The sequence below is a fragment of the Nymphaea colorata genome, chromosome 11 (genome assembly GCF_008831285.2).
Source record: "Nymphaea colorata isolate Beijing-Zhang1983 chromosome 11, ASM883128v2, whole genome shotgun sequence".
In the NCBI taxonomy this organism is placed as follows: Eukaryota; Viridiplantae; Streptophyta; class Magnoliopsida; order Nymphaeales; family Nymphaeaceae; genus Nymphaea; species Nymphaea colorata.
In genome coordinates, this window is record NC_045148.1 from 451,484 (window position 1) to 463,002 (window position 11,519).

The 11,519-nt window shown below is 39.9% G+C and overlaps 2 protein-coding genes across 2 annotated transcripts; both read right to left on the reverse strand.

Annotated features, from left to right (window-relative positions):
• LOC116263722 (GDSL esterase/lipase At5g03610-like) lies at positions 1-4,053 on the reverse strand. The gene is made up of 5 exons (XM_031643465.2): positions 3,906-4,053; positions 3,581-3,793; positions 2,254-2,525; positions 1,103-1,394; positions 1-406 (listed from the first exon to the last, which is right to left on the reverse strand). Exons 1-5 carry the CDS (start codon positions 3,949-3,951, stop codon positions 189-191), a joined length of 1,041 nt encoding a protein of 346 aa, XP_031499325.1. The 5' UTR covers positions 3,952-4,053; the 3' UTR covers positions 1-188.
• A 2,815-nt stretch (positions 4,054-6,868) lies between these two features.
• Positions 6,869-11,519, reverse strand: LOC116264930 (GDSL esterase/lipase At5g03610-like). The gene is made up of 5 exons (XM_031645394.2): positions 11,387-11,519; positions 11,056-11,262; positions 8,650-8,924; positions 8,254-8,560; positions 6,869-7,412 (listed from the first exon to the last, which is right to left on the reverse strand). Exons 1-5 carry the CDS (start codon positions 11,430-11,432, stop codon positions 7,189-7,191), a joined length of 1,059 nt encoding a protein of 352 aa, XP_031501254.1. The 5' UTR covers positions 11,433-11,519; the 3' UTR covers positions 6,869-7,188.

An 11,519-nucleotide genomic window follows, 5' to 3' on the forward strand; every position in this document is an offset into this window, starting at 1 on the left:
TAAAGTTGTAATCTAGACATGAATATATACTTAAATTCAGATTAAAAGCGGCACAAAGAGTCCATGCCCGATCTATTAGAAGCAAGCAGTAGAGGCCGGATCGATCTTCATGCTGACGAGCGTACAGAGGGAACAATAACGAAGGAGTGAGTGCACTACGTTTTGTTACACAAGATCACCAATGGCTCTCACAAACTGGCCAAGAGTTGGTGGAGAGTTGGGCGGAGGGAGGGAAGGACCACGGACCAGCCGGCCTGGGTTGGGTGCACGCTGTCCCAGAAGAAGGTGTACCATGGACTCGAACACACCTGGTACAGCCTGTTCCCTTGTTGGTCCATGCTGCCGCAATTGCTGGCCGAGCTCACTCCCCTGCAGCATGGCTTCAGTGGGTCCTTAAATTTCGAACCTGCAATATGGAAAAAAACTTTCACATGCATTAGGAAATTGCATGGATTGAATTTGAATTTAAGAATTAACATGATTTCATCAGATTTGAGTTCAGATTTAAATGAATATAGGGCGGATTCATATGAAATTTTAAATTAATATCTTATATCTTTATGTATGAAAGTTGGTTCTTAACATGTCGCAATGCGGTTTAGATTTGGTTTGGAAGTCAGATTCTGATTTGGCTGTAAATTTAAAGATCAGATTCAGATATGGTAAGACCTTTGTTCATGCGTATCTGCAATCCCAATATATAAAACATTTGATATGATAGAGTGCACCCGATTCCAATCTGGACCGTATAAATTAGAACTCGACCCATGCGTATATTCTATCTATTTAGAGAAAATAATGTGAAATTTTTTACGAATTTACGAAAATTTCCAGAATTTGAAGTTAAAATATTCGCATCTTGGCCAGAAAGACGCACTTACGGGTGTTTCTTAGCTGCCAACTGGCCGGATTTTTAAGAAAACTTTGGGCCCGACCGTTTCCTTAAGATTTCGAACCCGATCCATATTCAGGGCGTCAGATTTGGGCAAAACCAGCAGCATTTTCAAAAAATCGGCTCCCGTCAAGCCAATTTATCGGCCGATATTATGCTTTATAAAAAATCGTCTTCGGCAGAAGAAGGGAAAGGTCGCGTTCCACAGACCTTGTAATGCGGACAAAAAGGCGCCGTAGAGATCAAGGATCGCAACTTGAGATGGACGGCCGAGACGAGCGTTGATCGCATCGACGGCCGCGCGCAGGGCCGCGTTGTGGAAGCCCACGTATCGATTCGAGGCGTCATCGCAGGCCGTGTAGGAAGTCCGCAGCGTATTAGTCGGCAGGCAGCCCACCGGCTGCAGCGCTACCACCGCCACTTTCCGGACCCCCATTTGCACTATCCTCTGTATGTTCGCTGCCGTCCGGTTCACCACCGACTCCACAAACCCCTTCAAACCCTAATTATTAAAATCATATAAAAAAAAAACACATTAAATTATGTTCGTAGAGAAAAATTCAGTTTATCGGATTCAAGCTTGAAAATTTTACCAAACCAATTAATGCATCCCTAGATCTGGACCGGAGCGAACCAAATCCATTATTATTTGATTTGCATCCGGTGGTTTCACTTTATCGTTTTAATAATTATGTTTCCCAGAAAGAAAAAGGGAAAAGCAACACACTTCTACACTGCAGTGTTCTTTACCCTTTTAAATTATTGTATATGGGAGGACTATGGTGGGCCTCATGATTTGTTTTCTTTTTTTCTTTTTCTTTTTTTTAAATAATTTCTTGGGGTGCGAAAAAAATTTCAAGACCTGCACCTGAATTTCAATAAAACCCCAAAAGTACCCAGAATAGAAACAATTAGAAACTTGATAAGAAAGGCGTCATTAGGGTTGGGCTGTTAAACGAGTCGAGTTAACTCAAGCTCCACTCGAACTCCCTCGCTCAATAAACTTGACTCGTTTATTAAACAAGTCGAGTTCGAGTTAAAAAATGAACTTGACAACCTAAACGAGTCAAACTCGAGTTAAGTGAGCTCGGTTCGGTTACGTTCGATAAAAAAAATATAAAATATGTCTCATAAAAAAGTAAATTGCTCAAATAAGTATACATAGGAGGTTTTTCAAGTATATGCGGCTTCTTCCTTTAACATGAACAGTACTAATAGGACCAAGCACGCTCACTCTAATACCCGGAACCGAGTCTAACAAAAAACCGAACCGATATCCTACTGACTGTGGAGATCACACTGGTCTGAACTCAGGGCAATCCGAGTCCTACTGATATTTGATTGTGGTTGCATAGGCATACCTGCATGGTGCCATTTCTAGCAAGGTATGCACTGTAATCGTTGCCTGCAACCGATACGAGAGCCATGGACGATCCGAGTTCCCACTCCTGATACTCGCCTTCATCAATCAGTTGCTGGAAGAGATCAATCTGTGTGGTCATGTTTGGCAGAGAGACAAGTGTGTCGAAGACGCCGGTTCCTCCGAACGCAAAGTTCATACCGAACCGCTTCCGATTCCCAGCAAATTGTCTCACTCTGTAAGGAATCGGAGATTTGATCCCCAAATAGGAAGCTGCATGCACGAAAACAAACACTAAGTTTAGGTAGGATCATGCGGATCAGCACATCAGAAACCGGGTTTGAATGGTAACTGTGTCCAAAATGAAGCTTCATCTAAAGCGGGTATGGACCCGGTTATCAAGGGTCCGACTGTTGGCCACCCTTTTATCCCCAAAATGAGATCCAAAATATTAAGAGTCTGAACAAGTTACGATACCCGAGAACCATAATTAAGTTGCTCCAAATCAAAATAGACCAACAGAATTTGTCCTTTAAGAATAACTCCTTACTAAAAGAAGGCCTGAAACAGCATGCTTTCGGAATTCGACTAAAAACACTAAGCAGCGGTTCATTTTAATATGAGGAAAAGAAAAGCACAAAGGCAATAAAGCACTAGTGGTTTAGTTGGCGACTCGGTCTTACTTTGCGTCATTCGAATTTTGAATTCTGACACGCATGACAGAAACTTTCAACTACTATATCTTAGTAGTTTTCTGAGGGCATATATATATATATATATATATATATATATATATATATATATATATATATATATATATATATATAGATAGATGGAAGCCATGGATACAAGTAGTTACTGAGGAATAGTCCTCAAACTGTGCCTGTAAGCAGGAAGTATTAGGCTTCTGTAACTCGAGCTTCGACAATTCAAGCGAGTAGTGAAGTTCATGCTTAACAATTCTACAGATTCATTTAGTATTAAAGGAACAAGCCTTAGATCGAATCTTTCAAAAGCTAAATGCTTTTCTTCAAGAATCTTGTTATTTTGCCACTTAGATGCCCTTCATAAACAGCTGCCTAGCACAAGAAGCTCCTTATTTAAATGGATTGGCATCTCAAGAACAAAGAACGGTGATTAGAAACAAATACTTTTCTAAATGCACCAATCAGAAAACAAACGGGGGTGTTTCTTTTATACAATACACAGTGCAGCTGGTTTAATTTGGAGTTCTGTGATCAATTCAAAGCCAAACAGAAAGAAAAGATGAAGTTGATCGAGGCACCACAGCAAAGCTAGCAAAATAAAGAGATCAGAAAAGACGTTACCAACAAAATCAGTCAAGACGCGGCCGTCGGAAAACCGGCCGGTGGGTTTCCCCGGAAAAGTGATGCCGTAAGGATCCTTCCACGAGTTCGCTACTGATTTCCCAATGTTTCCTGTGTCTACATAAGAGTCTCCAAAAACAAAGAGCATCCGGCTTGGCCCGTCGTCGCGTTGATGGTGACCATGGCCGTGGCTGTGACCTTCCAATTTGGTGCCTAAGCATCAGAATTTTAAAACCGACATCAGAGACATACAATTCCTCCATCAATCCAATCTTCACTTGTGACGATTTACATCAGAAAACTCTTAACAAAATGAAGAATTTACCTAAGAGAAGCACCAGAAGTAAGCCTAGAACCGGCCCTGCACCCATAAGTAGGAGAGAGAGAGAGAGAGAGAGAAAGAGAGATAGAAAGAGCTTCTCAGTGTCGAAGGGACAATGTAACTGAAGAATAGTATAAGATATATACAAGAAAGTGCTTTACAGGCTTTATACTGAAAAAGGTCTCATGAGTTGTCCTCAACCAAATAATTCACGCTTTGTTAACTTTTTAAGAGTTGATATTTTAGACCACAGAGTTGGTTTTCTCAAATTTTATATACTTTCTTTTTAGCAGAGATCTCGAAGCTTCCTTCTTGATGAAGTTTTTTGAGCACTGTAATCGCTTACACGATTCAAAACCAAATCCCCACTTTGTATTGGTGTTCGTCCTGATGTGAATCTGATTTCCTTGAATAATAATGGAGTAAAGCACGGTTAATTTGTCTTAAAGTTCTGAACTTAATTTGCCACAAGGGTGAAGTCATTACTAGAATTTCTGGTAAATAATGAGGGAATATTGCCTGAGGATATAGCTAGCTAGCTAGAGATGCTCCCCGTGATACTTCACATCCTAAAGGTTCAATTGGTGCAGAAATCAATAGTACCATTGACTGTAAAAAGTGGAATCAGAAGCACTCATATGCACCCAAAAATAGAGTAGAATACTAAATAAAACATACACTACCCATTTGAACTTAACTTGTTTTGGAAAATATAGATCATATAGTATTTTTTGGGGGAAAATATCATGATTTTTCACTGCTTTTTGATACTTACTTTTTTATATATTTGTTAGAACCGCTGGAAGGACCACATGAAATGTGAAAACACAATAGAACTATTGTGAGTATTCAAACAAAAGAAGTCTTTCTAGATTTAGATTGAGGGTTTAAACTTGGTTTCCGGAATTACATTTTCACAAGACATCACGTGAATAATGATCTCATCCATTTCATGAATAGACAGATGACACAAAGTAATTGTCATGAGTTGTCGTACTTCATTATTCTTGCATCCCAGCAGGCCCTATTTAACTAGTAACACGGCTATATCTTTTTGTCTTTCACAGCATTAAATTAATCTGCATATGCTTCTATCATGAAGATATTTAATTAAGTTGCTGCTTATCTCTTAATGCTGGTGGTGTTCCTCAGTTAAGTTTCTTTGCAGGATGATACTCTTCAAAAGCCAAGACGCTAGAGTACATATAGTCTCACTTTTCTTAATCATATTTTGCGCTGAATTGGTGCAGCATCAGGTTTTATAGGGTTTTCGGTTATCTTTTTTTTTTATATATGTTCATGAGGGGAATCCCTACCAGAATAGTATACATTTTGAAAATCTGAAGTCATTACCAGCACAAAGAGCTATTGTTGCTGAACCGATTATCCTATATTTTATTAAGAATTTTTTTTAGTAAAATGTAGCAGATGAGTTTGTATATCCTAAAGAAATTAGGCAGAGATATATATTATATATGCAAGACACAGAAGTTTTTTTTTTTTTTTTGCTAATGTATATGATCTTAAAGACTAACTTTGCATGAAGAAATGCGAAACCCTTCAAATTTTCAGCCATACAAAAATCTAAATCCCTAGTAACGCCAGAAGTTTATTTTTTAAAAAACTTAAGGTTTTTCTATACTAAAACAATTTGAGTATCAAAACAGGTTTCCTATTAAATAAGATAGTGATATATAGTTCAGAAGAAGTTAAAAGCATCTTCAGGAGTGCAATTTGAGTTCTCTGGTTTTGTCCATGGTCTAACTTGTCTTGGACGAACCAATTCCTCAACGTAAGCATAAATAAATTGTAGTAATATCAAGAAAATAACAAGATTGAGTTGTAAACATTGATATGTCATTTTCAAATAAGCATTTAAAAAATATCATATCTTCTCATCATTCGTGGTATAACCATTAACTTCTTGTTACTTTGTCAATATTTGAGATGCTGTTGGTTAACGCCGACAGAATTTTATTCATTTATTTATTGTTTTGCTTTTAATCTTTTCTTTTTTTAAGTGAAGAAAAAGCTCTTCATCGATTGGAGGATGACAATTCACCTTTTCCCTAGGTAGGACCTGCCTACTCATTGTGGGGGTGCTGATAGTTCCTCATTCATTGCTCTCCTTCCACAATTTACTAGCATTTGCTTTTCTTGTTTTGTTTGCTCTTGCTTGGTTGATTGCTTGTTCAAGAATTTGTGCCCCAAAGCTTTATGAATCTTTGTATGATCCCCAATAACTTTATTATTGACAAACCAGTGACAAAGCGACACATGGCGCATGACGGCTACTAGTCTGGCTTGAAGCACAAGGTTTAACTAAAAATGCAGACTAAGGGCAAGAGCTGCCTGCTTGATTCAGTGGCGGAGCCAAAAATTTTGCGCTGATGAATTTCCCTAATTCAAAAGGCTTTCACATTTAGAGTTATTAAAATGTATATACATAGCAAATGATTAAAAGACACTTATATTGCACCAACATATATGTGACTCCACCACTAGCATGAATATGAAGTTGAGTTCCTTATGCTCCTCTTGATCCCTTATCCGATCTTCTTCCATTATGATCACTTGACTAACCAGTGGTGGAGCCGGACATATTTGGATGAGGGGCGCGCACACACACACACACATATATATATATATATATATATATACACAAAAATTTGAGGTCAACCAATATGTAAATATGAATACTTCATTGGCTTGCCCGTACATGCCCACATGTTCCCTCCCCTAGGTCGATCATTATGTACATGCGTCTTTCAAACAACAGATTTAGGGCTTTCATTTAAAACCAGTGGATTCAAAATCCAGAGATTTAAAATCCTAGCATCTCAAATCACCTGTGGCGTGGCTTAAGTGGCATACTAAGGCGACCTTCTTCGCATACCTTAAACACTTCTCGACAGTGGATTTTCGATAGAAGGAGCTCTAAATTGAGTACAAGATGCAGACCTCTGTTTATGACAAGAACTCTCTAATAACTTCAACTTTTTAACAAACAGATGTTACAGTGAGGGGGTGAGAACAGGTCTTATTCTCGTTTATTAAGTACATAAGGAATCAGATTCAGACCCAAATTCCACACTCCAAAAGAGAAAAAGACAAAATAAAATCTAAAAGTGCAACAACCCAGCGGCACCCATAGCACAACTTGTTGAATGCAAAAACGTTTGAAACTCAAATCGTGAAAACTACTTTTAACATCTTAAAAGATAAGGCGACATGAACAGATCTATCAGTAGATGTGTCCGATTATTACCCATCTTCAAGTATTGGGTTAAGTAGTCCTATAAGAGACAAGTTGTTGAAGAGTCGGGCGAAAAGATCGGAAAACTCTGGACCAGGTAGCCTGAGTTGGGTGCACACTGTCCCAGAACACGGCCTTTTCCGGATCTTCACATACTTTATACAGTGGTTTTCCGTTCTGGTCGGTGTCACCGCAGCCGTTCAACGGGGTGATTCCCATGCAGCACGGCCTGAGTGGATTCTCACTTTCTTGTCCTGCAAATGAGCCACCAACATCAGCTTAATTTTTTCGCACTCTCTATGGAAAGTGATTCCAGGACATGTTTGGAACATGTGAGAAAATGGAATCCCTTAGAACCTTGTTCATTTTCTCAAATGGTTTTCAATAGAGGGATTGAACATGGCAATCGCTGAAACCTGAGACAAAGATTGGACTTCGTTGAACAAGAAAGCTTTTATTTCATGAGTGAAACCAGAATTTTGTTCAAATAGGGCACTACAATTAACAAATTTTTAATTGGTCACGACTTTTATCGAACTGCCCATAAAACACGATGTAGGTCCACGTAAGGAAACCCCATCTATCTTCAATAGGGGTGAACAAAGGGTCGAGCTACTCGAGCTCGACTCGTTAAAGCTCGTCTCGGAAACGAGTTCAAGCCAAGTCATTTGCTTAACGAGTTGAGATCGAGTTCATGAGTCGACTCGTTCAAATAACCGAGTTGAGTTCGAGCTCAACACGTAATTATCGAGTCGACCTCGAGTCTTAGTCGAGTTTGTCGAGCCTTAATCAAGTCGATATATTTAAACGAGTTTACAAGTTTGTTGAGCTTTAATCGAGTCGAGCTCGAGTTCAACACATAATAATAAATATCAATTCTATTCAAATGAGTTTATCGAGCCTTAATCGAGTTGACCTCGAGTTCAACACGTAACTGTTGAGTCGAGCTCGAGATGCTTCCGTCAAGCTATTCTCGAGCTCGAGGTTTCATTAGTCAAGTAGAGCTCGAGCTGAATGAACATGAGCGTGTTCACCCCTGCCCGCCACTAATGGAATTGAGTAGAGTACATCATTGGCCAAGATGAAGAAACTCACCCAGTTTTTGAGGGCCGTGAATCAGTGACTGCCATGCATCAAATACGCTGAGCATCTCAACACGCGATCGATGGCTGGGATGAGCGTTGATGGCATCGACGGCTTTTTGCAGAAGAGCGTTGTGATAGACAGCATTTTGGTTGAACAAATCAACGCAGGAGGAGTATGATATGTTCTGAGTATTAAACGGGACGCATCCCACTGGGCCCAGACCGAGCACGCCTATCCGTCCCACTCCTAGCCTGACCAGGCGTTCTAGGTCCGCTTCAGCCCGGTTAACCACTGAACGTATGAAGCTCTTCAAGCGCTGCTTTTCCAAAGTTTTTTGAGAATGAAACATCCAAATATATTAGATCTCCAAACTGAAAGAAAACCGAGTCGGTTTAGAAGTCGTACCGCTATGGTGCCATTGCCAAAGTAAAGGTAGGATAAATAATCGTTGCCGCCGATGGAGACGAAGGCCATGGATGATCTCAGTTGCCGTGGCCCGTAAGTGCCGTCCTTGATGAGCTGCTCCAAGAAGTCGATCTGCGTCGTCATGTTGGGCAGAGGGATAGCCGTGTCGAACACACCCGTCCCGCCATAGGCAAAATTTATGCCGTATCGGCTTCGGTGACCAGCGACACTTTCCAATCTGTAAGGAACAGGAGATGGAACCCCTAGGTAGGTGGCTGCATGCAAAATGTTAAAATTGTTGCACGGTTTTGAGGATAAAGAATGGTCACGTTAAAACTTTAAAATCGAAAACGAAACGGCATGGCTTAATTTCAAAATGGCACCTCATATTTCTACTTTTACGGACACACGCTGCTGCAAAATATAAAACTATTTTATCTAGAAACGTTGATTATATACGCAACTGTAGTTACAAAAAAATACATTACACACAGTGGAGCAAATTTACTGGTGTTCATATTTCTTGCCACTCGGCAGGTTTGGGTTACCTTTCTCCATTAAATACACCAAACAAACAGCATTGAATGGAGACACATGGCGTGTTTTTCGATGACTTTGTATGTTTAATTTTTTTTTCTTATTCTTTTTTGCTTTTTGATTCGTTAGTGAATAAGTGTGTAATTTTAACTTGGTTTACGCAGGGTGATTCTGAGGGTCGATTATTAATATCTTTCTAATTAGTGTTTACTTCCTGATAGGCCGTTTTTAATAACATTTGTGGCATCTTCTGGCATTTTTTATGATTATAAATGATGAAGGAAGCCTATTTTAGAGGAGGCTGTGACGTGCACGGCTGTCCGCCTTATAAGGCAAGATATCTGTAATCTTCGCCCACTTTTATCACTTTACTTGGCACTATTAAAAACCTTGTGCCATGTAAATGTGCATATAATCAGGTTCGGCCCCAAGCCATCGAGAAACCGACTCTTTGCCAAATATTTTGAACTAGTTCAACATATTCATGTTAAATAGCTTTTTCTTTTTTTCTTTTGCAGCAGAAAGAGTAGTGTTGATACTTTGATAACTTAAAAAAAAAAAACTCACTGCCTAATAACTTTCATCTCGATTGTTGCACCAACTCTTCTAAGAAGGCAATAACGTCACCAAGTCATGTTTGACTGAACCTTGCAGCTGCCAATAAAAATTCTTCGAATGCATTGAACAGGGGAACAGTAATAATTCTATAAAATTCAACGGTTTTTATTTGAAAGTGATCCCACACGTCCGTCTCACACGAATGACTCTCTTTCGATGAATCATTTTATTCATATTTAAAGGCACCGCTTGTGTTTAATTTCTGGTCCCCTTCATGGTCCGTTCTCCACCACACTCTATTTGCTTCACCTGAACATCAATCTTACCTGATCATGCCCCCTTTTCTTTGTGTGAGCAGGAAGTTAGAAGACCCGGACGTCCCCAATTCCTTTTAATTGGGAGGTTCTAAACTGTAGGTGAGATACAGTACGCTTTTCAACTTAGGTGTTAGGATCCCCATTTGCCTTTTCTATGTCCATCAGCCTAATATTTAATCTTGAAGCAATCGTGTCCTTCCTTTTAAACTTTCAATCGAAGCACAAAAATTTAAATTTTATGAGGAATAAAGTTGGACATTGAAAGCAAACAAATGTGAGAAGAACGGATTGGATTTCGATATTAAAGTTGGCTTTGTGGTTAAATCTAGGCAGATGTGGAGAGGGCATGGTGTGGCAAATTGCCCACACAATGCAGTTTTCCTCATTTACATACATGTGCCTCTTAAAAATCTTACATTACAGTACATAATTAGTTATTGCTCTCTTGCCAAATTTTTTTAACCCTGCCCTTACTCCCATTCCCGCCCCTGTTCCTGCCGGTGCAGCTATTTAACAACGTTTTCTTGAGAAAGCCAGCAATTTTTTATTACAACAACCAAATTATAGTTTGAAAATTTTAACAAGAAACAAAATAAAAAATTTCAATTTATATATATATATATATATATATTAAAATAAACTTTTAAAATTTTAAAAATGTGAGGTGGCCAAGGCCCCAGCCGGCCCCCCATCCCTCCGCCCCCGCGATTCCTTGCTGTGTGTGTGTTGTTTGTTATGTCGGCCGATCAATTTCCCGATGAAAAATGCCCTAAACAAGAGGAGTATTGAGAAGAAGACGGGCCCTTATAAAGATCGTTTCAACATATTTTGACCATGAGACTCAATTCATGGCCTCTACATGAAGCTTTATGCTGCGCTTACAAGCAGCGATAGCTTAACGCATTTCTGAAAACGGTGGTTGTTACCGAGCACCAGAGAAATCAAGCACGGTAAATGAGAATACTTAACGAGAGAGACAGAGAGAGAGAGGTACCAACGAAATCGGTGATAACTCTGCCGTCGGAAAACCTGCCGGCCGGTTTGCCGGGGAAGGTAGAGCCGTAGGGAGACTTCCAGCAATTGGCCAGCCCCCTCCATATGTTGCCCGTGTCTGCATATGAGTCGCCAAACACGAAGAGCCTCTTTACTAAATGATGGCGGCGATGGTGGTGGCGATGGCCATGGCCTTCTGTGCCGCTTCCTGAAATACAATCCACAATTATGTTATGAAAAATTAAGATAAAAGCGACTGCTCCTACGCTCACATCTGAACATCTAAGGCTTCCATGAAGCAAAATTAGAGACGGAGAGAGGGCCGGATTTACCTAATAGAAGCGCCAAAAGGAAGCATAAGAAAAATCTCGCTTCCATCAGGGCAAGTGAGAGAGGGAGGGGCGCTTGGAGTTGGAGCAGAATGGTCGGGCTGGGAGTGAAGCAGATATATAAGTATTATAAAAT

Bases quoted from the DNA above. Each gene is read 5' to 3' on its own strand.
- LOC116263722 (XM_031643465.2), bottom strand. From the start codon at position 3,951: ATGGGTGCAGGGCCGGTTCTAGGCTTACTTCTGGTGCTTCTCTTAG. The intron at 3,794-3,905 runs GTAAATTCTTCA...TCTGATGCTTAG, and splicing joins ACTTCTGGTGCTTCTCTTAG to GCACCAAATTGGAAGGTCAC. The intron at 1,395-2,253 runs GTATGCCTATGC...TTTAATAATTAG, and splicing joins CTAGAAATGGCACCATGCAG to GGTTTGAAGGGGTTTGTGGA.
- LOC116264930 (XM_031645394.2), bottom strand. From the start codon at position 11,432: ATGGAAGCGAGATTTTTCTTATGCTTCCTTTTGGCGCTTCTATTAG. The intron at 8,925-11,055 runs GTACCTCTCTCT...TTTTGCATGCAG, and splicing joins AGTTATCACCGATTTCGTTG to CCACCTACCTAGGGGTTCCA. The intron at 7,413-8,253 runs GTGAGTTTCTTC...GCTCATTTGCAG, and splicing joins TCACGGCCCTCAAAAACTGG to GACAAGAAAGTGAGAATCCA.